Source organism: Varanus komodoensis, unplaced genomic scaffold (genome assembly GCF_004798865.1).
Source record: "Varanus komodoensis strain SLA01 unplaced genomic scaffold, ASM479886v1 scaffold69, whole genome shotgun sequence".
Taxonomy (NCBI): Eukaryota; Metazoa; Chordata; class Lepidosauria; order Squamata; family Varanidae; genus Varanus; species Varanus komodoensis.
In genome coordinates, this window is record NW_025336334.1 from 1,590,939 (window position 1) to 1,606,724 (window position 15,786).

At 45.7% G+C, this 15,786-nt stretch overlaps 1 protein-coding gene across 1 annotated transcript in view; it reads right to left on the reverse strand.

Moving 5' to 3' along the window:
* Positions 1-15,786, reverse strand: part of SHISAL1 (shisa like 1) — a 58,922-nt gene that overhangs the window by 31,059 nt on the left and 12,077 nt on the right. The window contains exon 3 of the mRNA XM_044450883.1: positions 8,003-8,296. Coding sequence (XP_044306818.1) covers positions 8,003-8,296 — 294 coding nt within the window. The remainder of the gene's footprint in view (positions 1-8,002; positions 8,297-15,786) is intronic.

The window sequence follows — 15,786 nt, forward strand, 5'->3', positions numbered from 1 at the left end:
ACCAGTGGTTGGGGCATAGACTTGGACTACTGTGGTGTTGAATGGTTCGCCTTGGATTCGAACTGAAATCATTCTGTCATTTTGGAGATTGTATCCCAGTACTGCTTTTCCTACTCTTTTATTGACTATGAAGGCTACTCCATTTCTTCTGAGGGATTCTTGCCCGCAGTAGTATACCTGATGGTCATCTGAATTAAATTCACCCATTCCTGTCCATTTTAGTTCACTGATTCCTAAGATGTCGATCTTCAGTCTTGTCATTTCTTGTGTGACCACATCCAGCTTGCCTTGATTCATGGATTTTACATTCCAGGTTCCTATGGAGTATAGATCTTTGCAGCATCGGACTCTCCTTTCACCACCAGATACATCTGCAACTGAGTGTCCTTTCAGCTTTGACCCAGTTGCTTCATTCTTTCTGGTGCTACTAGTACTAGCCCTCTGTTCTTCCCCAGTAGCATATTGGACACCTTCCGACCTGAGGGGCTCATCTTTCAGCGTCGTATCTGTTTGCGTTTTGATACTGTCCATGGGGTTTTCATGGCAAAGATACTGGAGTGCATTGCCATTTCCTTCTCCAGTGGATCACGTTTTGTCAGAGCTCTCTGCTATGACCTGTTCGTCTTGGGTGGCCCTGCATGGCATAGCTTCATTGAGCTATGCAAGCCCCTTTGCCACGACCAGGCAGTGATCCACTGAAGGAGATAAAGTGGGTACCTTCTATCATATGTGGTGGGCTTGTGATAAAGTGAAAAAGTATTAGTTTAAAATACATAAATGGCTTGAGGAAATGTTACAAAAAATCTTTAGCTTTTAAACCTGAAGGTTCTTATTAGGCATTATACCTGATGATATTAGTAAACAAGAAATGTACTTGACTTTACATGTAATTACTGCGGTGAGGATTGTATTTGCCCAACACTGGAAGAGTGAAGAGCCACCCACCGATGAAATGATCCTGAAAAAGATCTTGGACTGTGCAGAAATGGACAGGTTGACTTTGTCATTGAAGGAGAAAGAAGATACTTACTTCTATGAAACTTGGGACTATTTTTATTTTTGGCTAGCTAAATGGGGCTTCGCATAGATTTAAATATGTTCATAAGTTAACATAAAAAGAAAAAATGTGGGGGGGCTGACCCAGTAGGTCCGATGTTTCCAATGATTGATGTTGTTTTTAGTTTTTGTTTGTATTAGGTTTATACAGAATAAAACTTATTTAAAAAAAAGAATACTGCTGCCAATTATGCTCCATTTTGTAGTCTGTGGGCTGGCATTTTCAGCTCAGCTTTAATTTGGGTGGTCTGTAGATTTGTGTCTTAGTAGATTTTAAGGGCAATTAGAAATAAGCAGATAGTATAATAGGCAAAACTCAGGCACACATCTCAGTCATCTTTTGCCTTGACTATTGCAACCTCGTCCTTTCTGTTTCTGTCATCTTTATTCAGCAATCTGCTGCCAACATCAATTACCCCGCTTGCACCCATACAAAACTCCTTCCTTACTCCTCTGATTTGGCTTTCTACCCATTCCCTGACATATCTCTTGCCCTTGTTCATCTCCTGCTTCTCTGTGTTCTCATAGCCTGACACACACCCATTGCCTTTGTCTCTGTGGCTTCAACCCACTCAGAATCCAAGGATTTCCTCCTCATTCAAGTATTTCCATATCTTGCTTGCATGTAACCCATTACTGCCTGGGAATGCCTTCCAAACCATTTCCATCTTCTTACCTCACCTACTTCCTACAAACCTCTCCTCAAAATTTACTTCTTCCATGAAGCCTTTGGAAACAATCCCCATTATCTTATTGTCAATAAGGCTTCCTACATCCAGTTAGGTTGAGGATAGCTGTTAATGCTTGAGCTTGCATGGGTTTTATCCCTTGCATAAACTGGCCAGTGAAGATGGATATATATGGTTCAAACGGATACTTTTTTTAAAGCAAGATTAAGGTGAAAGTATGTATGCTGTAGGATGCCCAAAGCCCAGTTTTTACAAACAATGTAGTTTAAAAGCAACTTTGATACATTTAAGGAATTAACTCTCAAAATAGTTCTCTGTAAAGTTTTCAGGTGTGTTGATGTTTGTAATCACATTACAATGTGTAGCAGAGTGTACGTCTTGACTTCCTTTTTCTTTTCAGAGGGCAAAGCAGAAAATTGTGTACAAGGCGAAGGAACAAGAAAGAGTGCTATACTTTACCACTAGGTGTCCCCTTATTTCCTTGCTAAGTCCTTTAAAGAGCTAACTTGTTCAAGTCTCTCTCTCCTCTCTGACAATGGGTACGGTGAGGAATGAGGATGCTGCCAGATGGCAGGTAGAAAAGACCAAAAGCAGATTTCTGCTAGGTAAATGCTACCTTTACAACCCTTGTCCTTCCAACATGTGGAACCCACAAATCAGTTCACTTTTAGACTACTGGGATGCTCTCATTCCTGTACTACTCATATAAACAGGGAATTTCCAACAGGAGAAGGTATGGATATGACCTGACATCTGCAGGCCTGAGCCATCACCTCTTTTCAGAGGTGGAACAGTGTATGCATTGTGGAAGCTGGACATCTCTGCCCTCATGATGAAATGCTGTGTCTCATGGTAATTAATGGAAAGACTGGCCCTCTGACCTTTGTCAGATATGACAAAACATTGCCTAGGTTAACTAATTAATCCCGGTTTATTCAGCAAAAAAAAAAAAAAAAAAATGAAGATAGAACCAAGTTTCTAGAACCCTAGAAAAAAATCGGTGAAGTTCAATAGAAATATACAGAAAGCTAAGCTATAATTTTCAAGTAAATCTGTTTCTTAGATAAAACATAGCATGAAAATGACTATTACCTATAGCAAAAAAATCATTCAAACACATGAAAAATTATCACCACACTCATCATATAGAAAGAAATCCAGCTACTTAAGACCTTATATTAATTTTTCTTCATCTTTTTGAGCACATTTGGAATAACACCGTGGGGGTGTCCATTCACACAATGGCTGTAGTAGTGGGCATGGCCAGTCACAAAGCACCTGTTTCGCAGAAGGTGATCCAGTAAGACTGCAAGGCCAGCAGGCAGTCCAAAAAACTGAATGTAAGGCAGAGGAGCACTCTGGGTCTCAGAACACATCCCCACTCCATTGAACCCAGAGTGAACCACTCCATACCAAATATGTATTTCACAGAAATCCAAATAGCTGAGATTCAAAGGTAAACTACTCAAACACCCACCTGCACAGAAAATACACATGCACAATATACCCCTTGCTCCTGCCTATGCCGTCCCCAGCTCTCCTGCTGAACCTCAGTCCTTGTGCTGTCCTCCACTGCATAGGAATCCTTGTGCTCAGCTCAAGCCTCTAATGAAAGTGAGCACCAGACAAGCCTGAAGCCTCTTCATGTTCCCTGGATCACTGAGACCTCACATGTTGTTGCTATGTGCTGTCAAGTCAACTCCAACTTATGACAACCCTAGGAAAGAATGTCTTCCCAAATGTCCTGTATTTGATAGCCCTGCTCAGCTCCTGTAACCTCAAGGCTGTGGCTTCCATTATGGAATCAATCCATCTCATGCATGGTCCTTCCCTTCTTTTTCTGCCTTCTGTTTCCCCAGCATTATTGTCTTCTCCCATGAGTTGTGCCTGAAGTGATGTGATATGCCTGAAGCATGATAGCCTCTGTTTCTTCATTTTGTCAGGAATCAAGGCTCCTTCACTAGTCTCGTCTCCCAGCAATGCCAAAGCAGGAATGGTCAAAGCTGAGACACTAGACTAAGGTGCATCTAAGCCTTTTAGAAGTAATGGTCATCAGTGGAAAGAAATGGATAGCTCTAATCTGCTGCGCCTCAGCCTACGCCGCACAGACCGCGCCGCTCCGCGCCGCGCCGCCCGCCATTCCACCACCCACCTGGCTGCTCTGCCACGCCCCTGCACGCGTTCGAGGCGTGCCGGCCGAGGCGGGGTGTCGGGAGCCCGGTGGCTTGAAAGCGCCGGCGGCGGCCGGGGCCGGTGGCCGAAGGGCGTCGGCCAAAGGGCGGTCACCGCCGTTTGGGGGGGCCGAGTGGGGGGCTGGGCTGGCCAGGGGGCTTTCACTCTCGTTGTGTTAGGCCCTCCTGCTGAGCGCTGAGTTTTTTAAATGTTTTTATAATTTTGTAGTGTTTATATTGTTTTATGGAGTCGTCCCTGGCCAGGCTGCCATTTGCATTTCCTGGGGAGTGCACCAGCGCGGCCATTGGGGTCGTGATGGGCAGAGGACGTAACAGCGGTGGGAGCTTAACGTGTCCGCATAGAAGAAGGAGGGACAGATGGCTGACACCTGTCCCTACTTCTGGTTTTGCTCCCAGCCAGAGGGTGCCAGGGAGTCTTGTCAGTCGCCCCTCGGGCCTGACGGTGCTGTTGCTTAATGCCAGGTCGGTCAATAACAAATCTGCCCTCATCCATGACTGGATTGTGGATGAGGGGGCCGACCTGGCCTGCATAACGGAGACCTGGGTGGGAGGGGGGGGATGTCGCCCTCTCTCAAATGTGCCCGCCCGGGTATCTGGTCCAGCACCGTTCACGGCCGGAGGGGAGGGGAGGGGGGGTTGCTTTAGTTTACCGAGCCTCCATCTCCCTCACAGGACTTCCTGTCCCTTCGAGACCAGGGCTGGAGTGTCTCTACTTGGTGTTGGGCGACCGAGACAGATTGGGGATTCTGTTGGTGTACCGTGCACCCTTCTGCCCAACAGTCTCCCTACCTGAGCTGACGGAGACGGTCTCGGACCTGGTGTTGAGGACCCCCAGGATGTTGGTCCTGGGGGACTTCAATCTCCATGCCGAGGCTAGTCTGACCGGGGCGGCTCAGGACTTCATGGCCTCCATGACAGCCATGGGGCTGTCTCAACATGTCACCGGCCCGACCCATGAACGTGGACACACTCTGGACCTGGTTTTCTCGACGGGGCAGGAAGAGGGTGGTCTGAGGGTGACGAATTTATGCTTGACTCCCCTGTCATGGTCAGATCACTTCCTGGTGAGGTTTGTGCTCGAGAGTGATCTCTCCCTCTGTAAGGGTGCGGACCCAATTGTGTGGGTCCGCCCCCGGAGCCGGATGGATCCGGAAGGATTCCAGAAGGCTCTGGGGGAGTTTCCGGCTGACAAGACGGGTGCTCCTGTCAAGGCTCTGTTCGAACTGTGGAACGGGGAGATGACCAGGGCTGTAGACACGATCGCTCCTAAGCACCCTCTCCCACCGGGCAGAGCCCACTCTTCCCCTTGGTATACTCCTGAACTGAGGGCGATGAAGCAGGTTGGGAGACGGCTAGAGCGTAGGTGGAGGAAATCACGGGATGAATCTGACCAAACACACTTAAGAGCCCACTATCGGGCCTATGCTGTGGCGGTGAGGGCGGCGAAAAAGAGATTTTTTTCTGCTTCCACTGCCTCATCACAATGTCATCTGGCAGAGCTCTTTTGAGTGGTGCAAGGCCTGGTCCGTCCAGGTCCGAAAGAAGATCTGATTCCACCCTCAAAGGCCCGCTGTGACGACTTTGCCAGGCATTTCAGGGAGAAAATCGCTCAGATTCGTCGCGAGCTGGATTCCACTATTGAGTCAGAGGTCTTAAGGGAGACACCGATGCTACCGTCTGGTCCAGAATTATTGGATGAATTTCAGTTACTGCAGCCTGATGATGTGGACAAGGTGCTTGGACGAGTACGTCCCACCACTTGCCTTTTGGACCCTTGCCCGTCTTGGTTAATAAAGGATTCCAAGCACGGGATTGGGACCTGGATCTTGGAAGTGGTTAACGCTTCTCTGAGGGAGGGTCGGGTGCCTGCCCTTTTAAAGGAGGCGGTAATACGACCGGTCCTGAAGAAGGCGTCACTGGATCCAGAGATGGCCACTAATTATAGACCAGTGGCCAACATCCCGTTTCTGGGCAAGGTGTTAGAGCGAGTGGTGGCGGGACAACTCCAAGCACTCTTGGATGAAACTGATTATCTGGACCCATTTCAATCCGGCTTCAGACCCGGGTACGGTACTGAATCTGCCTTGGTCACCCTGTACGATGACCTGTGCAGGGAGAAGGACAGGGGGAGTGCGTCCCTGTTGGTTCTCCTGGACCTCTCGGCGGCTTTCGATACCATCGACCATGGTATCCTTCTGGATAGGCTTGCGGGATTGGGGGTCAGAGGCACTGCTTTGCAGTGGTTCTGCTCCTATCTCAATGGCCCATTCCAGAAGGTGGTGCTGGGAGACTATGGCTCTGCGCCATGGCAGCTATGCCATGGAGTACTGCAGGGGTCCATTTTGTCCCCCTTGCTGTTTAACATCTACATGAAACAGCTGGGAGAGGTCATCAGGAGGTGTGGGCTGCGGAATCACCAGTACGCTGACGATACCCAGCTCTACCTCTCGTTTTCCACCAATCCAGGTGAGGCAGTGGCTGTACTGAACCGGTGCCTGGCCGAGGTAATGGGCTGGATAAGGGCCAATAAACTGAAGCTCAATCCAGACAAGACAGAGGTCCTGTTGGTAGGCGGTTCAGGCTTCGGAGAAGGTGAATTGAACCTTGTCCTGAACGGGGTTGCACTCCCTCCTAGGGATAAGGTCCGCAGCTTGGGAGTGCTCCTCGACCCGGAGCTTTCACTCGAAGCTCAGGTAACAGGAGCGGCGAGGAGCGCTTTCCTCCAGCTTCGGCTGATTCATCAGCTGCTCCCCTATCTGGAGTACGACTGCCTCGCAACAGTGACTCATGCACTGGTGACTTCCCGTCTTGACTTCTGTAATGCGCTCTACGTGGGGCTACCCTTGAAAACGGTCCAGATACTTCAATTGGTTCAAAATAGAGCTGCCAGGCTGCTGACGGGAACTGGACGTTATGTTCACATGACTCCAGTTCTCCAGCAGCTTCACTGGCTGCCCATTGAAGTCCGGGCCCAATTCAAGGTGTTGGTGATGACCTATAAAGCCCTAAACGGCTTGGATCCTGGTTACCTGAAGGAGCGCTTACGTCCATATATGCCCAGCCGCCCCCTGAGATCAGCGGGAGAGGCCCTCCTCCGGGAGCCCTCAGTGAAGGAAATTAGGAGGGTGGTTACTCGGAGGAGGGCTTTCTCAGCAGTGGCGCCTAAGTTATGGAATGCGCTCCCCAGAGAGGTCCGCCTGGCGCCGTCGTTATTTGTTTTTCGGCATCAGGCAAAGACCTTTTTATTTAAGCAGCATTTTAAATGTTAATATTATTGAATTTTATTTGGCCAGGGCGGCTTATTTTATTCTACTGTATATATTTTAATTGTTATTGTTTTAATTTATTGTGTATTTTATTCGATGTTGTGAGCCGCCCCGAGGCTTCGGCAAGGGGCGGCATAGAAATGTTTTAATAAATAAATAAATAAATAATGGTGATGGGCAGAGAAACTCCTGAAGGGTAGCTACTGGGCAGTACCAGAAGTTGAAGGTGACACTTCACAGGTAACAACAGTGACACTCTTAACTCTGGTTAGTATTGTGCAGAAGACAATAATTGTAAATTGCTTCTGTATATTTTTTACCTTTCAAACCCTGTAATAAAGCTATCCAAAATGAAATGAGAGCACACTTAAACACAAAATGTATTGATTTATCTGAAATTATGCTTTGGGCATGTTTAAGGGTAGAACTCTCTCAAAGCAGCATAGAAGTTTTCTTTCAAGCATTCAAAACAAATATAGACCTTGCCTCAATAAGTATGCATTCGATAAAGAAAGAGTTACCAATAAAACTAGCAGTCCAAGATAAGGCAATCAAAAAGAAGTGGGATTTCAAAACTTTCCTGAAGACCTGGAAGGAAGAGGCCTGAGGAAGCCCTTTCTCAGGACTCTTTCTGACCAGTATCAGTCTCGCTTAAGTCACTGAACATTACAGTGCGTCTCCTTCTTTTTACAGATGCCAAAGTTGTTAATAAATCCACTTTGCTCTAACTGTCATGACTATTCTCAACTAAAAAGGTTATGATAAGAAAAAATGAGGCACCATGCCATTAAAAACTTACCAGGCAGTTGAACTTGGAAAAGACATCAGTGGTGGATTTAAAGCTTCTCCTTTTAATGCATGTACTGCCTGTGATGTTTGAGCTGTAGGCTGAGGCTGTACTTGTCTTGGGTCCTGAGCAGGCTTAATCCACCGGCTTGGTTCCGGTTTCATCCATTTCCCCTGAATTCCCCATCTTGCTAGGTAAAGTTTGCAAATATCATAGTTCATTGAGGAATAATACAAAAGGTCCAATATCAGCAAGACCACAACAAAAAACCCATAGATCCATACACCTAACAGTGCACTGTAATTGCTGCAAAGAAAGGACAAAACAAATGTTAACATCAATCTATTGCTTTTGCCATTCTGACATGTAATATTTCAAAATATGAATAAACACATCTATCTGCTAAATATATATCTGTATTTACTTCAGAAAGTTCACATGGGCTTCTATGGGGAATCCAATGGCTTTCATCCAATGCTAGTCCTGCTTAGAATAGACCAACTGAAATGAATCAGACATAAGTTGGGCAACCACTGGATTCAACCCAATATACAAATCCGCTTAGCAGATGATCTGTACCAGGTGATTCCAAGTCCTATAACTGTGGTACATCTTGCCATGGGCTCTATCTAATGGATGGCTATGAGTCAGACAAAAGTACAAACTTTCTGCTTCTGGCAGGACGTTTTGGGTTTTGGTGGAAGTGTAAAAAGCTGGACTTGCCTACCACAGGCAAAGTTGAGTCTACAGTGAGAGCTGAATGTCTCTGAAATGGTACATCTGTGCAAAGTGTGGCTGATGATCCTGCATACACAAGGAAAGCTGAACTATGAGATCAGCAGAGCCATGTGTTACAATTTTGCTGGACTGGAACAACTGAAGATTGCAGGTGGGGGGAGTAACATGTTAGAATACATCTAAGAAATGCAAGAACATTCAGAAAAGACTAAAGAAAATTAGTATCTCACAGAGAATTCTCTCCTTGATGTGTACTTTTCTTTGTGCTGGAGGTTTCTTTTCCTTTTTCAAACCCTCAGTAAAGCCATAGCTTAGCCCAGTAAGAACTACACCATAAGATTCTGCTGACAGTGTAGCTGAGCTCTAGGAAAACACAGGTACTACCAATTACTTGCTCTGGTCTTGCTTTCAAGTTGCTGAGGGCTGCATCTTTAAGCGTGGGACTGACTTAAAGGAACACAGTGTGCTGTAAACAAGAACAGTATGAAGCTGGGAGTTTAGGAGTTGTGGTACCAGCTTGGAAACGAAAAGCCTTTCTCTTCCATATTGTGCATCTGTCAATGCTTTGCCAACCTATCACATTATGCAATTATGATCACAGCCTGATTCATTTCTATGCTACCCTTTGCTGTCCAGAATGTTACACAAATTACCCTTGATGTGAAGAGAAAGGGGGAGGGAAAGCATTGGAGTAAATTTTATTACTCCAGTAAGTAGGGAAATTAAGATACAAAAAACCTCTTTGAGACTTAAAAAAAACCCCTTTCATTAAAGCTTTTAAGTGATTTTCCCTCTTTTGAAACTGATGGGTTGATTTCCCTTTCACTAGTTGTGTAGCACCAAGTTGCTGTCAGAACAGAATATGATGCTACTGAGTAAATTTTAGCCAGAAGGGGATTATGATAAATGTTTTTACATAGCAAAAAATACGTTTATCAGTGGAGATTTGCTTAGTTGTTCAATAAACTCTTCAGTTACACATGAGAAAGGAACTGAACAATCTTCTTGAAGGCTTGCTGAGCCATGAAGTTTGTGGTTGAGGAGAACATGGACTGCCACATCCCAAGCAGCTCTGCAGCAGGTGGCTGAAGTGGCAGCAATTTGCACCTGCTCTTTGGGCATTCACCCAGGACCTTAAAAATGGGGGCACTCACACCAATCCAAGCACAGTGCTGGCAGATGCAGAGTAAGGCTCAAACCATGATGCCTCTTGTAGTGCCTTAAGGTCTTAAGACATGTATTGCACCATATGCTTGAGTAGATTACACAGCTACCCCTCCAAGAAGAGTTGGATTAGTAATTCTTAAACACTGACCTAAGTGGAACTGCCAAATAAAGGTTGCATTTAGTGGGTAGTGTTTTTGTGCCACCACCACCAAGGAAGAAACCAGACTATTATGTACTAAATAATATTTATCCCACCACTAGGCAAGCTTTGCTTTTCCTAGGTTGTCAACATGCTTCATATGCATTATCAGAGAATTCTGGAAAGCCATTACACCCACATCATCGATGGCTGTCTACAGACATTCAAAAAGAAACTGGACAGCCATCTGAGTGGGATGGTGTAAACTGGTGTCCTGCAACAGCAGGAGTTGGACCTGATGGCCTTAATGGCCCCTTCCAACTCTACTATTCTGATTCTATGACTTGAGGCTGACTAACACTCATTTGCCTAAGGCTGCTAGTGAGTTTGAGCATGAGGTGTAACTTGTTTTGGGGCTGCACTGGCTCGCAGCCCTTCCACTGCACTGCTACACAACAGTAGCTCTTAAAAGCATTGTTGTTGTTGCTAGTCGCAAAGTCATGTCCAACCCATTGCGACCCCATGGACAACATTCATCCAGGCCTTCCTGACCTCCACCATTCCCCAGAATCCACTTAAGCTCACACCAACTGCTTCAATGACTCTATCTAGCCACCTCATTTTCTGCAATCCCCTTCTTCTTTTGCTGTCCCCTTCTTCTTCTCCAGGGAGTCCTTCCTTCTCATTAGGTGGCCAAAGTATTTGAGTTTCATCTTCAGGATCTGGCCTTCTACAGAGCAGTCAGGGTTGATCTCCTCTAGGACTGACCGGTTTGAACGCCTTGCAGTCCAAGGGACTCGGAGTCTCCTCCAGCACCACAATTCAAAGGCCTCAATTCTTTGGCGCTCAGCCTTCCTTATGGTCCAACTTTCACAGCCATACATTGCAACTAGGAAAACTGTAGCCTTGACTATATGCACTTTTGTTGGCAGGGTAATGTCTCTGCTTTTTAGTATGCTGTCTAGATTTGCCATAGCTTTCTTCCCAAGTAGCAAGCGTCTTTTAATGTCTTGGCTGCAGTCACCATCTGCAGTGATAAACCAGCCCAAATCCTTGATGAGCAGGGTAGTAAATAAGTGACAGCAAGCATCAAGTGCTCCCTCTAGCTCTAGACCGAGTGGCTTCCCTCTGCCCTCATGGCCAATGTGTCAGGAATTGTGCTGGCCATGGCTCTGAGGCTGCAGGAGCTTTCATCTTAGAGTTGGGCTGTTGTGGGTGTTAGGGGAATGAGAAGGGGAGGAGGTGGGTGCTGCCAGCAAACATGGCATCCTGGTAGCGCCCCAGCCTTGTCTCCTTGCACTCCAGTGAAGCAGTGAGATGGTTGATTCCCACCATCTAAGTGTTTAACAGTGTAAGAGAAGTGCAGTGGTGACTTTTCTTCCTCCATAGGATGCAAAGAACCTGCAAATTCTGAGCATTACAGGTAGCTGCAATGTACTGTGCTATGTTTCGGCAAAGCCTTGTGCCACTAAAGAATAGCAAAACATAATACAGCATTCTGGCAAATTGAAAAAATGCAAAGAGCCGACTATGGTATACGACAAACAATGGGGACTTTTGTCCTCAGTATATGGATGAGATAAGGTTGCTAAGGAAGGCTAAGTGAATAACCAAATTACCACTTGTGGTATGTTTTCCCTGAAATGCTACAGCAACATTTCCTAAGGTATGTAATTTCAGTGATATATTTCTTTCTGAAATGATAATGCTATTTGGTGGCAGTGCTAAGAGACTGAACACTTTCCATGCATATCCTGCCATGTTCTCAATGGCCGATTCCAGAAGGTGATGCTGGGGGACTATGGCTCTGCGCCATGCCAGCTATGCCATGTAGTTCCGCAGGGTTCCATCTTGTCCCCCTTGCTATTTAACATCTACATGAAAACGCTGGGGGAGGTCATCAGTACATCAGGAGGTGTGGGCTGCGGAATCATCAGTACACTGATGATACCTAGCTCTACCTCTTGTTCTCTCCCAATCCAGGTGAGGCAGTGGCTGTACTGAACCAGTGCCTGGCCAAGGTAATGGGCTGGATGAGGGCCAATAAACTGAAGCTCAGTCCAGACAAGACGGAGGTCCTGTTGGTTGGCAGATCCGGCTTCGGGGAAGGGGACCTGAACTTAGTCCTGAATGGGGTTGCACTCCCTCTTAGGGACAAGGTCTGCAGCTTGGGAGTGCTCCTCGACCCAGAGCTTTCACTGGAAGCTCAGGTGACAGCGGTGGCGAGAAGCGCTTTCTTTCAGCTTCAGCTGATCCATCAGCTGCGTCCCTACCTGGAGAAAGACTGCCTGGTGACAGTGACACACGTGTTGGTGACTTCCTGACTTGACTTTTGCAACACGCTCTACGTGGGGCTGCCCTTGAAGACGGTCCAGATACTTCAATTGGTTCAAAATAGAGCTGCCAGGCTGCTGATGGGGACTGGGTGTTATGTTCACATGACTCCAGTTCTCTGTCAGCTTCACTGGCTCCCCATTGAAGTCCGGGCCCAATTCAAGGTGTTGGTTATGGCCTATAAAGCCCTTAATGGCTTGGGTCCTGGTTACCTGAAGGAGCGCCTACGTCCATATATGCCCACCCACCCCTTGAGATCAGCGGGAGAGGCCCTTCTCTGGGAGCCCTCTGTGAAGGATATTAGGAGGGTGAGTACCCGGAGGAGGGCTTTCTCTGCGGTGGCGCCCAATCTATGGAATGCGCTCCCCAGAGAGGTCTGCCTGGCACCGTCGTCGTTTTTTGGCACCAGGCAAAGACCTTTTTATTCAAACGTTATTTTAATTGTTAATATTATTTATTTATTTTATTCTTGGCCAGGTCGACTCAAACTGTATTGTTTTTATATTGTGTTTATTTATTTATTATTGTGAGCCGCCCCGAGGCTTTGGCGAATGGGGCGGCATAGAAGCCTCCTAAATAAATAAACAAAACACCTGGGCAAGGCCAAATTGCATATCTCTGACTTTCACTGTTCCATGTAGAGTCTGCTTCTCATCCACAGTTCTATAGTGCCAAGCACACCCTTTCCTATTGCAGTTTCACATCTGAAGCCTTCCCTCTTTCCTTGTGGTATACTCCGTTAAACTTAACTAAAATTAAGACTGTGGGGCAGGGGAACGCAGAGGGGTCTGTTTTCTTCAGCTCTGGGGATTAGCTTGGAAGAGTGCAATACCTAACCAATCACATTCTCCCTGGCTGAAGCTTTGGTGTGCAAGAAGAAAGAATGGTGGAGGAGCTGATATCACGTTATGCTTGTTAAGAATACAGCACATACAAGAGCAGTGGGTCAGGTAGATGAGAGAGACTTCTGGTGGAAGGTTTTTGCTCTTCGTTATTTTTTTAACATAAAACTTTGTGGCGGGGGGGCGGGGGAACTGGATGCATGGATTGTGTTTATTTTCAGTACTTCAGATGGTGGGATGCAAAGTGAAGAAAAACAAGATATATAAGTAATGTCGCTGATGAAATCATTCTGCTGAGACTTCAAACCATTGCAATCAAGAGTTGGCCACTTATGAAACCTTCATATTCTTAGTGAGCCAAGTGAGCCAGCAGGGCCTGGAAGAAAGACTGAAAGAGTGACATCTTAAGAGTCGTCTCCTGATTTCTGCATTGTTCAAAGCCGTGGCATCTGCAAAACTCCAAGGGTTCTGAAGCACAAATGTGAGTTCCTCTTTCACTTGTATTGTCCATCTCTCTGCAAACACTGTTCCTAAGGCACTCACTTCAGTTCATTAAAATCATTTAGTGAAAAATGAACACTATTTGAAAACAGCAATTTATTAAGTCAGGCCATATGTGGGATCTCCATCTGTTCCTTAAAAACAACATCTGTTTCTGACAAGTTCAAAATTGAAAGAGTGCTTTATTTTAATTTAATTATAGCTGGCATTACTGTTGCTCTTAAACTATATTTTGTTTAACTCATAATAAAATTGATATGTTTGTGGGGCTTTATTCACTTTATTAGGTTCTGTTTTTTGACAGCAATTCTACAGTCCTGGGAGAATGTCCCAGGAAACAGAGCATATTTCAGAATCATAATCGTATCACCTCCAGAGGGGACCCAACCGCCCCCCATTCTCCTGCAGCTTCTGGGAAATCCAATCTGCTGCACCATTTATGAAGGGAAGGGAGAGGAAAATCTCCCGTGGCTTCTCCATCACATGTCCCTGTACAGTAAGCTGGGCAGGCTCAGTGTCCACCTAGCTGAATGTGTGCAGTTTTAGAGGAATGGGAGACAAAACCACCTACCTTCTCCTGCTCTGCTGGCAGCAGGACACGGGTATTTGCAGCCCATGATTCCACCTCATGGGCTGCAATCCCAGAGGATTGCACCTTTGGTACAGTATATGAAACCAAGTATTAAAGTGATGAACAGACACTACTCTAATGCAATTACGCAGGACTTAAGTGATATTCCTGTAAGCACTGCATTCTTAAGTACCCACTCATTATTTCCTACTGATTCCTGTAGGCGAAATGTACACAGCCATGAGCTGACAGGCTTGTTTTCCTACTGTGATACTGGAGTTTCCAGTGCCTGGTGAGAAAGCAAGCTTTGTATTTGCAAGAGCAGCCCATTTATTTTTTTCACACAGAACCACGAGTAGCTTGCAGAATGCAGAGTTAATGCTTCAGGAGACAACTGGAAAGGAACGATGATGTTAGTTTCTGGGACAGGACAGGATGGAGCTCACATAAGGGAGATCTGCTGATCTGCTCCAGAAAGTCATTTCTCCATTCATTTTGGGGCCTCCACTGGGAAGCGTTAAGTCTCTCTAGTGTGAGCAATGGGTCCAGTGTGGACAGTGTCTCATTGCCAAGTAATTCCCTCACCCATTTAAAGGAAGCAACTTCTAAATCAACAAGGAAAAGACAGAAGCATACTATCTTATGCCTTCTTCACTGCTGAACCATGCTATCAGCATTGGTGGAATGTGGAGAGAATAAAGAGCTGACTGAAAGGCTGCTTGCAGAATTTAATTTTCTCCCTGAGGAAAAACTATGCAATCCAAAACATACTGTGAATTTCCTTGGGAATAAAAGAGCCTCTGCCTTCTGTACCAATTTGTGGTGTTCTTCCTTTTGCAGTTGCATATCTAATTCACTGGATTATGGAAGAAAGATTTTATAAGTAAAAACAGTGTCTATCAAAAAAGAAAGAGGGAACAAATGGCAAGAATAGGGAATGCCACTTCCATGGTGAGATGTTTCTGAGTACTTAACATTTCTCCTGCCCAACACACACTTGGAGATCAAAGTTCCTCCCCTAACCCTAAGCCTTCACTTGTTAGTTTTTCATTTTTCTACTGCCCCTTTGCTTCATTCTGCTCTCATATCAGTTTGTATTTTTAATGTCTCCATCTGTATGCACTTTCATTCATTCGTACATGCATATTTGTAAGCAATTCTAATATGATACATTTTATATGTTATTTTCACTAATGTGCTCATTTTTGCATGCAGTTTTCCCTAATGTGCACATTTTGTGGGGGGGGGTTGGCAAATTGCATTGCAAAATTCAGAGAAGTGGGAATGTAGAAGGTCAACTGCACAACCAATTTCCATTTTCATTCAGATAGTGTGAATTGGATTTATTCACATTAAGCGGCCAATCAAACAGATCCCTTCCCCATTTCAATGGATAAGACTTTTCAGTTTTGCAACTGAATGTTGGAGGCCCTTCTCATGAACCTAGAGTAACATGAAATCATTTCCTTGTGGTACAATTCTACATGGCTTTGGCATGAGCATT